The sequence below is a fragment of the Lithobates pipiens genome, unplaced genomic scaffold (assembly GCF_037356315.1).
Source record: "Lithobates pipiens isolate NorthernLeopardFrog02 unplaced genomic scaffold, aLitPip1_a1.2 Scaffold_16, whole genome shotgun sequence".
NCBI classification, from domain to species: domain Eukaryota; kingdom Metazoa; phylum Chordata; class Amphibia; order Anura; family Ranidae; genus Lithobates; species Lithobates pipiens.
The window spans coordinates 349175268-349189485 of record NW_027507748.1 but is presented as its reverse complement, the minus strand read 5'-3'; the positions used below and the strand labels follow the sequence as shown (position 1 = coordinate 349189485).

General features: G+C 42.9%; 1 protein-coding gene across 9 annotated transcripts in view; it reads left to right on the top strand.

The window, feature by feature from the left end:
- Positions 1-10425: 10425 nt before the first annotated feature.
- Positions 10426-14218, top strand: part of SRRM1 (serine and arginine repetitive matrix 1) — a 72944-nt gene continuing 69151 nt past the window's right edge. For 7 of the 9 annotated variants that reach the window (XM_077481878.1, XM_077481877.1, XM_077481875.1 and 4 more), the window contains exon 1: positions 10427-10547. In XM_077481878.1, the coding sequence (XP_077338004.1) occupies positions 10527-10547 (21 nt within the window). In that variant the 5' untranslated portion in view covers positions 10427-10526. Of the gene's footprint in view, positions 10548-14218 lie in introns of all 9 variants that reach the window. The other 2 variants (XM_077481876.1, XM_077481873.1) reach the window with 1 other exon arrangement.

Genomic DNA, 14218 nt, shown 5'->3' with positions numbered 1-14218 from the left:
TCATTGAGAATCTTCTTAGGAATTAAAATGGGGTCTTTTACTTTCCTTCCTTCAGAGAATGCTGGTATTTGCAGTCCTGCCTCTGTAAAAGTCAGTGAGGTCGCTCTGTCCTGAGACAAGATTTTTTTTTTTTTTTTTATTCTTCCATGACAATGCAACAATCACAACTAAATTTCTATTTGTTACTACTTCTTGTTTTTTTCAAAAATTATTATTTTTTGATTATGTTATCAAGGATTATCATTTTTGGGTGAACTTCAAAGATTTATTCATATGGACTTGCATCAAAAGCAACATATTGATCGGTCGATCATTATGTGAGGGGGAGTTAGGATGTGATTCTCATATAAGAATTGTATCTGAATAATGATGATTAAGTGATAAGATAATAGGAAAGACAAAAAGGTATAATTAGAGTATATGAAGAAAAGGATTTAATGTGTTTAAACAGAGTTATTGTTGAATTTAAATAATAATAAAAAAAAAATTGAAAAAGTTGCTTGCTGGTCATGGATAGATGGATAAATAAATAGAAAAATAAATATTAAGATAGATAGAATATATAAAATATGACAATCAAATAATGAGAAAGTTTTTTTTTAAGTATCTACAGATGAGTAGATTACTTATTATGTTTAAAATTGTTTAGTGTCAAGGATAATGTATAAAAACTTGTAAAAATGTTTGGTTATTGAAATTTCCAGGAATGGAAGAAATTGTATTTATTAATTAATAATTTATATTACAAAGCAATATAATTTGATATCTCAAAGATATTTATTACTTCTTTATATTAAAATAGTTCTATTATATGGTTAAAGTTATAAGAGTTTCACAAGAATTTAAATACATTTATAAAGTTGAAAGAAAAAAATCTTTAATATTACATGATTTAGATGGAGAATTAATTAAAATTAATCAATATAATAATTTATATTTTCTCAATGGAATGAAATAGTTAAATATTTTTCATAGAAATATCTCAGAGTTTTGGAAAATGTTTATGTATAATATCTGACACACTGAAATGTATTAATGTGTATTGTATTAATGTTTATTGTATTGTTTGTATTGAAAAGGAAGAATCAGAGACATGTATTATTTAAGATGAATGCACTTATTACTGTATATGTGTTGAATATAGTGCATTGAAGGGGAATTATTTGACGTTTTTGAGATAATTAATACTTTAAGTGATAAAAGTTTCTGAAAATATATGTAAGTTATATGTACGGTAATAAGTGAATTGGTCACAGAACAACACAGAGTACAGAGAGGAGTGGTTTTGCTGAGTAGGTACTTCTATTTTTGAGTTACTATGTCAGGACAATGGGTGGAGTTATGCTACTTATCTTTAGACTGAACCATATTAGATATATATGCAAATATGGGTGTTATTAGGATATGCTGACATAACATTATGAAAGAGTACAAGAATGGAGTAGGATTATGAGAGTTGGGGAAGATCAGTGGGAAGAGAAGGAACTCTACACCTTTGGAGAATGTAACACCCGAAGTCTCTACCTCAGAATCCATTACCATGCCATATGTTACCAGATGTCAGCCTTGTCTTTGCTTTTCTTTCTGAACAATAAACAACCTTTCTGGAAGTATTCTACTAAGAAACTGATTCTTAAGGGTCCTTTCACACGGGGCGGATCAGTTCTGATCCGCCCCGTGGATGTCCGTTTGCTCAGCGGGGATCACTCCGCCGATCCCCGCTGAGCAGGGAGATGACAGGTCTGTCTCCGCACACTGTGCAGGGACGGACCTGTCACAGCGCCGCTCTCCCCTATGGGAGATCGGATGACGACGGACCGCAGTGCCCGTCGTCATCCGATCCGATCCGCAGACGGATGGAAAAATAGCTTTTTCCTCCGTCACACTTTTTCGGATCGGAGCGGGTCGGATGTCAGCGGACATGTCACCGCTGACATCCGACGCTCCATAGAGCTCTATGGAGCACCCGTTCAGGTCCGCCTGAAAAACTGACAGGCGGGCCTGAACGGGACGTTAGTGTGAAAGGGGCCTTAAAGTAAGTTGACAATGCGGCCTTGGATAAATGCAAACAAATCTCCTCTACACACACCCTCTAGGAGAGAGGACATTGACTAACTCATTTATACAAAGACTTTGCTAATTCATCCTGAAACGCCCCTGTGAGTATAGTAGAATACTAGAGTAATATGTATTTTACTAGAATATGTAGTTTTTACTACTATCTACGCCTTTTCTTTCAGCATGTAACAGGTCAAGGACTGTTATTTCCTCTGGCAGACCAAAGGTTCTTTAGTAGTGGAGAGAATATAGCAGGGAGCTCGATATAGATATATTCCTGCAACCCGAAGACACTCTGTAACATTGCTACAGTGAAACTGTTTCCCTCTAGTGGCAGCAAAGACTGTGTCATCACATCTTGCTAGCAGACTGAATACCAGGAAGCAAAGCATACACAAGTTTCACATTGGGGTTTCCCTGTTTATAGAGTACAACTTCCAGACTGCAAAGGAGAGAAGAACAGACTGCTGGGGGAAACTAAGAGGGATGGATTGAGGCCTATATCTCGCTCTTGGGATGCCATTTGACTCTGCCAGCAGGAGGTCTGTATGACAGTGAGCTGATGTTAAGTTGCGGCCTACACAGCGGGCAGCTTTTCAGCTATAACCAGAGGGACCTCTGTGGACAGCATCGCTTCTTCCCTACAGCGGATCGGAGGGGTTTCCAGGTCATCCAGAGACGCCTGCACCTGGCTGTTGATGCCATTGGAAGTGTGCTGAGAGGTGTCTATGCCTGAGATTGTAGCCAGGCTCACGGGCCTCTTTTTTTTCTGGAAGGAGAGACTGAGGTGCCATTTGTCACACAAACAACATTGTTCAGCACACCCATGTCTGCTGTTTGAGATGCAGGGGACTGGAAACTTCCACTGCCATACATCCTGCAAATGAACATTGAGTTGCCAAGAATGTACAGCCAGCAAGGATCTCCTAGCAAAAAAAGGGTTATTCATATTTCTAGCCACCAGTGATTTTAGGCTAGAAAGATCCCTGGTGTTTAGAGACATAATTAACCTTTTTATTGCTAGCAGATCCTTGCTGGCTGTACAGAATTACCCCATTCATTGCAAACAGATCCTTTGTGTCTAGACATGGTTGCCAGATCCCAGATGAAAGCACATGATTAACCCTCTTGCAGAACCACGCCCATATTAAATGAATGTCCCGCTCCTAATTAAAGTACATGCTCCACCTACAGTGGCTTTCTTTACAAACAGAAAAAAAAAGGTGTCCCTAAAAACTTTTGGGAAATGTTGGCAACTATGACAGAGGTGACCAATAAAGTACTTGGTTTTTTTAATACAATTGGTTGGTTTGTGTGATACACAAGATACAATGTCAGCTATATATTCAGTCCAAACATTGAAAAAGTCTCACACTTGGTATCGCCATACTTGGGGGGAGTAGCAGAATGTGTTTTGGGGAGTAATTCTAAGTATGTCCATGCCGTGTATGAGAAATATCCTTTTAAATTAACAACTTTCTGTAAATAAATTAATTTATATTTTCTTTCTGCATTTTCCAAAACTTATGGAAAAAATTAAGTACTCCAAAGACTCACCATGGCTCTTAAAAAATGCCTTGGGTTTACTCTCCAAAAGGTGGTCATTTCGTGGGTGATTCTACTGTCCTGGTGCTCCCGGGCCTCCAAAAATTTGATAGTAGTCAGCAAATTAGATGCCTCTTACAAAATATCTTGGTCTATCTACTTTCAAGAAAGGGATCATTTGTACTCTGTTGGCATTTTAAGGCCTCAAGAATTGTGATAGCACAGTCAGTTCATATATACATACACAGCCCCAATATTTTATTATGTGAAGCTCTGGTGAACTCCATGCCTGAGAGGGTTAAGGCAGTTCTGGAAAATAATGGTGGTCACACAAAATATTGACATTTTAGACTCAATTTGGACATTTTCACTTAGTGGTGTACTCATTTTTTGTTTTGTTGCCAGCGGTTTGTTGAGTTATTTTTAGGGGACTGCAAATTTACACTGTTATACAAGCTATAGACTCACTACTTTACATTGTAGTAAAGTGTAATTTATTCGGTGTTGTCACATGAAAAGATATAATAAAATATTTACAAAAATGTGAGGGGTGTACTCACCTTTGCATTGCATTGAAACCAATGCATTTGTACTACTTTGGGTTACCCCCCCCAAAGCACCTTGTCCCCATTTTGATGGGGACAAGAGCCTCTTCCCGACAACCCTGGCTGGTGGCTGCTGGGGTCTGCAAGCAGGGGGGCTTATCGGAATCTAGATCTTCACCAAAAAAAAAAAGTGTAAAAAAGTAAAAAACACAAGAGACAGTTTTTGACTATTCCTTTGGCATTTGTTTCATTTGTTTTCATCTATATTGCTGAGAGTCGCAATACATTACAGCCATGAGCAATTTTTAATGACATTTTTTCCCTTTAGAAATGTCATTATTGCTGGGACATGTTCTATACATGTTACAGATGCGCCACTTTACAGGCAGATCAAGGGGACCCCCAGGCACAATATTTAAAGGAATATTTACTTTTTATTTTCACTTTAAGCATCATTAAAATAACAGCTCTTTTAAAAATGTTTGTTTTAAAAACTTTTTTTTGCATTGCTACACATCAATGCAAATCAAAGGCAATACCTGGGTCCCCATACAATTTTATGACAATAACTTGCATATAAGCTCTTAAAATTAGGACTTTTGATTTTTCATGTTTGTGTCCCACAGACTTTAATGGGTTTACATGTTCATTAGAACTTTTTGCCCGTTCGAGGTGTTCTGCTGTGAACCGAACTGAGGAGGGGTGTTCGGTCCATCCCTACTCATGATGTTACACACCTGCTAATGTTCTCCATTATGATTTTTTTTTTTGCCTATGAGATTTGTGAATACATTGCTTTTAATAGATTATGTGGTTTTAAGCAATACTACGCTATGGTCCTTTGATCTTTCCCTCATTTATCCTTATTCAGAGGAGTGGTCTTTGACTAACCAGTGGAAGACCCTAAAGATTATGGAGTCTGCAGTATTTCATTAGCTGGTTCTTGATTGGATGGTTTCTGTGCTGTTGATCTCTTATAATTTGGAGATACTAACCATTTGGTAAGAGAACTGGCACACTTGATGTCAAGGTGTTTTGGGACTAATGCATGTGGATTTTCACTTATTTTCAAGATTTCATTGGTGGACTTGAATATATGTTTTTTGAAACATATTCTTTTATTATGCACAAGTTTCAACTACATATTCTGTGATGGACACTTCACCTTGTATTTTGATGTAAATTGTGTGTTTTTTTTTTTTTTTTAATGAGTTATGATCATATTATTATTATTATACAGGATTTATATAGCACCAACAGTTTGCAGCACTTTACAATATAAAAGGGAGACAGTACAGTTACAATACAATAAAATACAAGAGGGTTAAGAGGGCCCTGCTCATGAGAGCCTACAATCTAAGAGGGTGGGGCCAAAGTAGGAGATAGCAGGACAGATTGAGGTAGAGAGTTCCAGAGGATGGGAGAGGCTCTGGAGAAGTCCCAGAGACGAGCATGGGAGGAGGAGCCAAAGGAGCTTGAGAGTAGGAGGTCTTGAGAGGAGCAGAGAGGATGGTTTGGGTGATATTTGGAGACAAGATTGGTGATGTAGCTCGGGGCAGAGTTGTGAAGGGCTTTGTATGTTTTTGTTAGTATTTTGAATTTAATTCGCTGGGTGATTGGGAGCCAGTGTAGGGATTGGAGGAGAGAGGTGGCAGATACTGAGCAGTTGGTAAGGTGGATAAGTCTGGCAGTAGCATTCATGATAGACTGACGAGGGGATAGCCTATGGAGAGGTCTGCCTATGAGAAGGAAGTTGCAATAGTCAAGGTGAGAGATAACGAGAGAGTGAATGAGTAGCTTGGTGGTTTGATCATATATTATTTACTACTGAGTTATTGATATACAGTGGGAATAGAAAAGAATTATCCCTACCCCCTTTAAATTAATCACATTTTGTTGCTTTGCAGCCTGAAATTAAGACAGGCACAGTTTTTGTTTTATCCAGCTGTATATATTCAGTGCAACTTATAACATCCAAGTGAAAGATATAACACGAACATGTCAGAAAACAAAATTTTTAAAAACTAAGAAACAAAATCACTGTGTTGGAAAAATGATCATCCCCTTGTGTCAGTATTTTGTTGAACCACCTTTTGCTTTAATTACAGCCTTATGCCGCGTAAACACGATCGGACTATCCGGTGGACTTAATCCGACGGACAAACTGCCGGACTTTGCAGCTGAGGTCCGACCCGGCGGACTATGGCGGGAGTCCGCCGGACTTTTGAAATGAACGGACTTGCCCACACGCGGAAAAAAGTCCGTTTATTTTGAACGTGGCTCCAGGTAGCCGGGACTGCGAAGGAAGCCAATGTCACCGCCTCCATCGGCAAGGTTGACACCTCGCTGGCCCTGTCACCTGGTATGGATTTAAAGCACCCTGTCCAAATGTTGATGAGGACAAGGGCCTCTTCCTGACAACCCTAGCCGTTGGTTGTCGGGGTCTGCGGGCGGGGGGCTTATCGGAATCCGGGAGCCCCCTTTAATAAGGGGGGCCCCCAGATTCCGGCCCCCCACCCTATGTGAATGAGTATGGGGTAAGTGCAGGGGCCCCTAATGACTCACTGACTGAGGGGGGTGCCGCCCGTGGTCCGTCTGACTGGGGGGGTGTGGTGGCGGGTGGATAGCCGCCACCCTCACCCCCCCAAAAAAAAAATTTTTTTGTAAATATTTTATTATATCTTTTCATGTAACAACACTGAAGAAATTACACTTTGCTACAATGTAATGTAGTAAGTGTACAGCTTGTATAATAACAGTGAAAATTTTCTGTCCCCTTAAAATAACTTAACACACAGCCATTAATGTCTAAACTGCTAGCAACAAAGGTAAGTACACATCTAAGTGAAAACGTCCAAATTGGGCCCAAAGTGTCAATATTTTTTGTGGCCACCATTATTTTCCAGCACTGCCTTAACCCTCTTGGGCATGGAGTTCACCAGAGCTTCATGGGTTGCCACTGGAGTTCTCTTCCACTCCTCCATGACGACATCACGGAGCTGGTGGATTTTAGAGACCTTGAGCTCCTCCACCTTTCAGCTTGAGGATGCCCCACAGATGCTCAATAGGGTTTAGGTCTGGAGACATGCTTGGCCAGTCCATCACCTTTACCCTCAGCTTCTTTAGAAAAGGCAGTGGTCGTATTGGAGGTGTGTTTTGGGTTGTTATCATGTTGGAAAACTGGCCTGTGGCCCAGTCTCTGAAGGGAGGGAATCATGCTCTGCTTCAGTATGTCACAGTACATGTTGGCATTCATGGTTCCCTCAATGAACTGTAGCTTCAAAGGGCTGGCAGAACTCATGCAGCCCCAGACCATGACACTCCTACCACCATGCTTGACTGTAGTCAAGACACACTTGTCTTTGTACTCCTCACCTGGTTGCTGCCACACACGCTTAACACCATCTGAACAAAATAAGTTTATCATGGTCATATCAGACCATAGGACATGGTTCCAGTAATCCATATAATTAATCTGCTTGTCTTCAGTAAACTGTTTGCGGGCTCTCTTGTGCATCATCTTTAGAAGAGGCTTCCTTCTATGGTGACAGCCATGCAGACCAATTTGATGCAATGTGCAGTGTATGGTCTGACCCCCTTTTACCTGTTCAGCTATGCTGACAGCACTCATACGTCTATTTCCCAAAGACAATGGATATGACACTGAGCACGTGCACCTATCTTCTTTGGTCAACCATGGCGAGGACTGTTCGGAGTAGAACCTGTCCTGTTAAACCGCTGTATGGTCTTGGCCACCGTGCTGCAGCTCTGTTTCCGGGTCTTGGCAATCTTCTTATACCCTAGGTCAGTGATGGTGAACCTTGGCACCCCAGATCTTTTGAAACTACATTTCCCATGCTGCTCAACCACACTGCATGAGCATTATGGGAAATGTAGTTCCAAAACATCTGGGGTGCCAAGGTTCACCATCGCTGCCCTAGGCCATCTTTATGTAGAGCAAGAATTCTTTTCTTCAGATCCTCAGAGAGATCTTTGCCATGAGGTGCCATGTTGAACTTCCAGTAACCAGTATGAGAGAGTGAGAGTGATAACACCGAATTTAACACACTGTAATGTCTCAGGCAGTGAGCTAGTAGCGTTTTTGTAGAGGATCACAGCTTCGGACTTATATACATACTATGTAGTTAAGTGGTTACACCTTATGGCAAATTACAGATAAAAGAACAAAGGCATGTTGAAGGATTAGTTGGGGTTTATTTAAAGAGTTTATATACAACCATAACTTAGGTATCAAGAGGGTCAGCAAGGCATTAGCAGTTCAGAAGTACAAAGTTTATGCAGTTCAGGTATACTTGCAGTGAGTTGCGTTATGCTGATGGGGACACTCCGTAGGTCTGGAGAGATGGTGGTGAAGCGTTCATTGGCCCAAAACGAAGAGTAGTAAGTGGGGGCTCTGTCCGGCCCAAACGAAGAGGATGAAGTGGGGCTCTGTCCGGCCCAAACTTGGAGACGTAAGCAGCAATGTGTAGCTGGTGCACTAGGCCTGGTAACAGGTTCCTAGCACAAATGATGAGTAATTGGTGGTAGCTGTTTAAATAGGAACAAGAGGAGGAATCAGGTGATGTGGCTCTGACATCATCAACGTGCTACGGAGATAGTGGAGATGACTGAGCCCCCAGTGGATGGATCAGACATTACACACACCTGCTCCCCACTCACACCTGTGACCTTGTAACACTAATGAGCAGGCCGGATTGGCCATAGGGCAAACCGGCAACTTGCACGACGGGCCGCGGCCGCAAGTCCTTGCGGGGCACAAGGCTCTTGGAGCCCGCTCCACTCATGCAGCATCTCCGCGGCCACCCGGCTGCCAGTAAAACTCATCTCATTGGTGCTGGGGGGGACGTAAACATAGAGGGGGTGGAGCTAGATGAGAAGCCTTCGGCCTCTCCGCGGCCGCTCGTATAGGTCAGCCATTGGTGCCAGGGGCGTGACTGCAAAGGGGAAGGAGCCAGAGCAGACACCTGCTGCTGACAGCTTGAAGCCAGATAACAGAAAACGTGAGTGCAGCCCCGTGCTCTCCGTCGCCCCCTGTAACCTGGATAGGAGGAGCAGTGGGGGCGGCTGCATATAGAACAATCATTCTCTCCATCTTCCTCCTGCAGTATCGTAATGCCTTGCTAGAGGTAGAGGAGAAGCAGGAGACTGCAGGAGGAAGGTGGAGAGAATGATTGTTCTATATGCAGCCGCCCCCACTGCTCCTCTTATCCTGTTTATTTCTGCAGCCCCTCCCCCCCCCCCCCCGGGCTCTCCACACCACCCATACTCTGCCTCCTCCCCCATGCTCTCCGCCACCCCCCATGTGCTCTCAATCTCCTCATGCTCTTTCCTGGTCCCACCTCAACCCTCCCCAACACCTGTGCTGGGTTCCCCCCTCCCCTCTCTCAGGGGATCTGTCAGGGAGAAGAGTGGGGAAGGTGCTGGTTAACATGTCATGGGCTGCTCAATCCAAAATGCCCGGGCCAATTTTTTGTCCCAGTCTGGGCCTGCTAACGAGTCACGTGACCCCAGGGAGGGAAAATGGCTAATTGGGCCCCATTTGGACACTCGCTTTTGTTGCCAGCGGTTTAGACATTAATGGCTGTGTGTTGAGTTATTTTGGGGGGACAGCTAATTTACACTGTTATACAAGCTGTGCACTCACTACTGTACATTGTAGCAAAGTATAATTTCTTCAGTGTTGTCACATGAAAAGATAGAATAAAATATTTACAACTATGTGAGGGGTGTACTCACTTTTGTGAGATATTGTAGGTGTAGGACACACACCCGGCCCACCCCCTTAAAGCAGAGTTATACAAAAAAAAGATTAGTTAAACCCATGAGTGCTTTTTTTTTACCACTACTATTCCTTTTAGAATTTACAAATGCAGCAATTTAGATATTGGATGAAAGGTTTAGCACTAGGAGAAACTTTTTGAGAAATAATGCATTTTTATATAAAAGTATATGGATCAGACCACAATGAGGGACTTTGCTACAGATCAGGGGCAGTTGGGAGCTATGCCAACCACCCTGAAAAGAGGTGGGGCTGTCCTATCTTCAGGCCATGGCTCAGGTTTTACCCCTAAATATAGGGGCATTACACAGGCCATAGACATGGAGTTTTCTTTCAAAGGAAAAGTGAAACTTGGAGTTATGGTCCCAAATAAGAGATCTCTAAGCCTTAGCCTATAGCACTAAATACAATCATTGTATGCTTATTGGCGCCTCCAAGAGGTCAGCCATACGCCTTACTATAGCACGCTCGCGACGTCCAACCCGCCGTTCACCGCGTGACCTTGAAGCCACGCCCCCTTGCAGCGCGTTGGCTTGTGGGGGACTAGGTGCTGCGTGAGGAGGCGAGAACGAGTCAAGATGGACGCGGGCTTCTTCCGCGTGAGTAAAGGGTTGTCGGCGGGCGGGCAGTACGGGATGTGTGTGTTGTAGTTGTGCGGGTTGTTGTTGTCGGCGTGTGGTTTCTTTGTGTGGACGCATGCGGTGGCTGAGTCCAGGGGAACGTGATGTGTCGCCGCAGATGCTTCATGAGTTAGGCCGCGGCCTGTCTGATTTAGTCGTAGCCGCTTGTTAGTAAGCTTGTGGCGGCGCGGTGCTTTCTCCGTGAAAGTCGCCCTCTGTGGGTTAGTTGTGCGCTCCTCATAGCGCCCTGCTGTTTGTAGACACAGAGGCCCCGTGTTCATATAAAGTGGGCGGGCGCTCGTGCACCAACCTGGGCTCACTGACCCGTCTACATCATGGGCAACAGAGTTCAGCTCCCCATGGTCAACAAGTTTTCCAGGGAGCTGATTGGTCCTTTTCCAATGTAATACAAGCGCACACTCTGTACTAGCATAATGTTTACCCCAAGAGAATGTAGTGTGCGGGCCTTTATTAGGCTGGCTTTACACATATGTGATCGGCAGTGTGTTTGCAGTCCATTTTAACATGATTTCCTATGGGTCAAATTCACATCCTGTTTTCAAATAGTGTTGCACCGGTACTCTTCTTTTATTTATTTTTTTTAAATCGGTGAGTACAAGTACCAATACTTTCAGTCACGTACCCGCTGATACAGAGTATCGATACTTTGCTGTGTGCGATTTTTCGTCCATTCAAAACGCAGTCCCTATTCCTATCGCACATGTTCCTAGAATGAGCTCTTAAAGTACTGGGTGCCGTAGCAACCGCCAGCTGGATACTGGAACATGTGGGTTATTGTAGATATTCGCCAGTACACCAAGGATCTTCAGTTTTGTCCAAACTGTTTTTTAACTACCTCAATACAGGGCTCTTATACGCCTTCCTGCCCAGACCAATTTTCAGCATTCAGCGCTGTCGCACTTTGAACAATTGCGCGGTCATGCTACATTGTACCCAAACTAAATTATAATTTTGCTCCCACAAATAGATCTTTGTTTTGGTGGTATTTGATCATCTTTGGGATTTTTATTTTCTGCTAAACAAAAAAAAACGAACATTTTGAAAACAAAAATTGTGGGCATCCGGGGAGGGGGGGGGGGCTGCACTGATAATCGATCAGCACAGACCCCCCCCCCCCCCCCCCCCCGTCAGAGGAGCAGCCCATCAGCTCTCCTCTACTCATGTCTGACGCGAGTGAGGAAAAGCCAATCAATGGCTCTTCTGTTTATGCTGTGATCAGCCATGATTCGACATGGCTGATCACGTGGTAAAGAGTTTCCGTCAGACTCTTTACCTAGATCGGAGTTGTGGCGAATCAGACTGACACAACGCAACAATGATCGCCGTTATGCACGCCCCTACTTGTTATCCTGAATGATGTCCGGTCAGGATAACACAGCAACTTTGCAGACGTCATTTTGCTATATGGCGGGTGGCAAGTGGTTAAAGAAAAATTGCATCACAAACCGGTGTAGTGCAATGTTTCGGAGTCTTGCAGGACCCCTTTGTCAGATGCCTGAAGAAGGGATCCTGCGTGACTCTGAAATGTTGTGGTGTGATCTTTAGTTAAAAACTGGGCGAAATTGAAGATCCTTGGTGACTATCTACATCACCATACAAAACGAATGGGCCCCAATCGCACCGCAAATAATTGCTTGCGATTGGACAGGAATGCTGTAGATAATGGATTCTATCTGAATCCTGTGCTGTGCTTCTGGGTGAATCCAGGCTTGCCAGTGATTTCAGCCTGGGTCCAATGTGGGAAACCTCATGCAATTCAGACAGGAGTTGCATCGCATTCCTGTTCAAACCACATGCAATTCTTTGCTGTGCGATTTGCACCCATTCATGTTGTATGGACGCAAAGTTTCCGTATCAAGCATTTTCACATGTACGCCTGAAAATACTTAGCATCGTCACTGGTATTTGTTCATTGGGCCTCTTGCACACTGCAGCTTGAAAAGCTCAGTACATGTTTTATTTTACTTTTTTTTTTTTTTTTTGCTGATCTAAAATAAAACCCATTGGCCTATTCACACCAGTTCGTAAAAAAGCGCCATGCAATCTTAAGTAAAAAAAAAAAAAATCTGCTTTTTGGTCTGTAATTTACGCAAAAGCATATGTGTGAAAATACACACAAATACATACAAAAAAGTCTGAAAAAGTAGATGCACAAACAGGAGTATTGTGTGCAAGGGGCCTTATACAGGATTTATATAGTTGCAGCAGTTTGCACAGCACTCTACAGCATTTGGGCAAACAGTACAGGTACGATACAATTCAATGCATCCCTATGTTCAACCGATGTGTTTTTTGAAAAAGCGCTGACTTTTTTTTTTTGCCACTTCAATGGAAGCGGATGTAAAAGCACATGTCCATGTTTTTGGTGCATTTCCTGCATGATAACAAACACCTTCCTCTAGCAACATTAACACATCCTAAAAGTGAAAAACGCAGATATTGACCACAACCTGCATAGGTGTGAACCTAGCCTAAAGTGATTGTAAACCCTCACTTTGTAAAAACTCATTTAGTTTAAAATAGAAATGAAAGGCAAGACATTTGTGTATACATATATATAAAAAAAATACTTTTTCCCCCATATATTTTTATGTATTTCTTTTAATATATGTAACATAAACACGTTCCCAGCTACTTAACCACTTCCCACCCGGCCAATGCATATATACGGCCGGGTGGGAGCCGTCTACTCCTGATAGGACGTTCAGGAACGTCCTTCAGGAGTAGCGGGATCGCGCACGTGCCCGCGCAGCGGCGCGATCCCGATGTGCTCGTGTCACCCGGACACGGCACATCTCAGATCGGCAGGAGGGCTCTGTGATTGGCCCTCCTGATCACATGACGGCCGTGTCCAATCACGGCCGTCATGTGATGTAAACAAACAGCCGGTTTCTAGGCAATCGGCTCTCCTCTCCTCACACAGAAGTCATCGCTGAGGAGAGGAGAGCAGAACGCTGCAGCCGGCTGATGATCAGTGAGTATGGGCTGCTTTTTACAGCTTTTTACTCACTGATCTTCAGTCTAGTGTAAACACACAACACACCACACAGTACAAACACAGTCCCCACACATGTCCCCAAAACACACATGTCCCCAAAACACACATGTCCCCAAATAATAAAAACATGTCCCCCACATATGTCCCACTAAAATCACATGTCCCAATGATTATCTGCACACATATGTACGTGATCACCTGCACACATATGTACATGATCATTTGCGTACATATGTCCGTGATCACACAAACCAATTATTATACACTTAACGGATTTTTTTTTACCAAAAACATGTAGCAGAATACATTTTGGCTTAAATTTATGACAAAATTTGATTTTATTGGATTTCTTTTCAAATAGAAAAAAGAAAATATAGTTTTTTTTCCAAATTTCCGCTATTTTTGCGCTTATATCGCAAAAAAAACGGAGCCGTGAATAAATAACACCAAAATAAAGCTCTATTTGTGCGAACAAAATGATAACAATTTCATTTGGGTACAGTGTAGCATGACCGCGCAATTGTCACTGAAAGCGCTAAAGCGCTGAAAGCTGAAAATTGGGCTGGGAAGGAAGGGGGTGAAAGTGCCCTGTATTGTAGTGGTTAAGAACTGGGGGAGGAGGAGAAGCAGC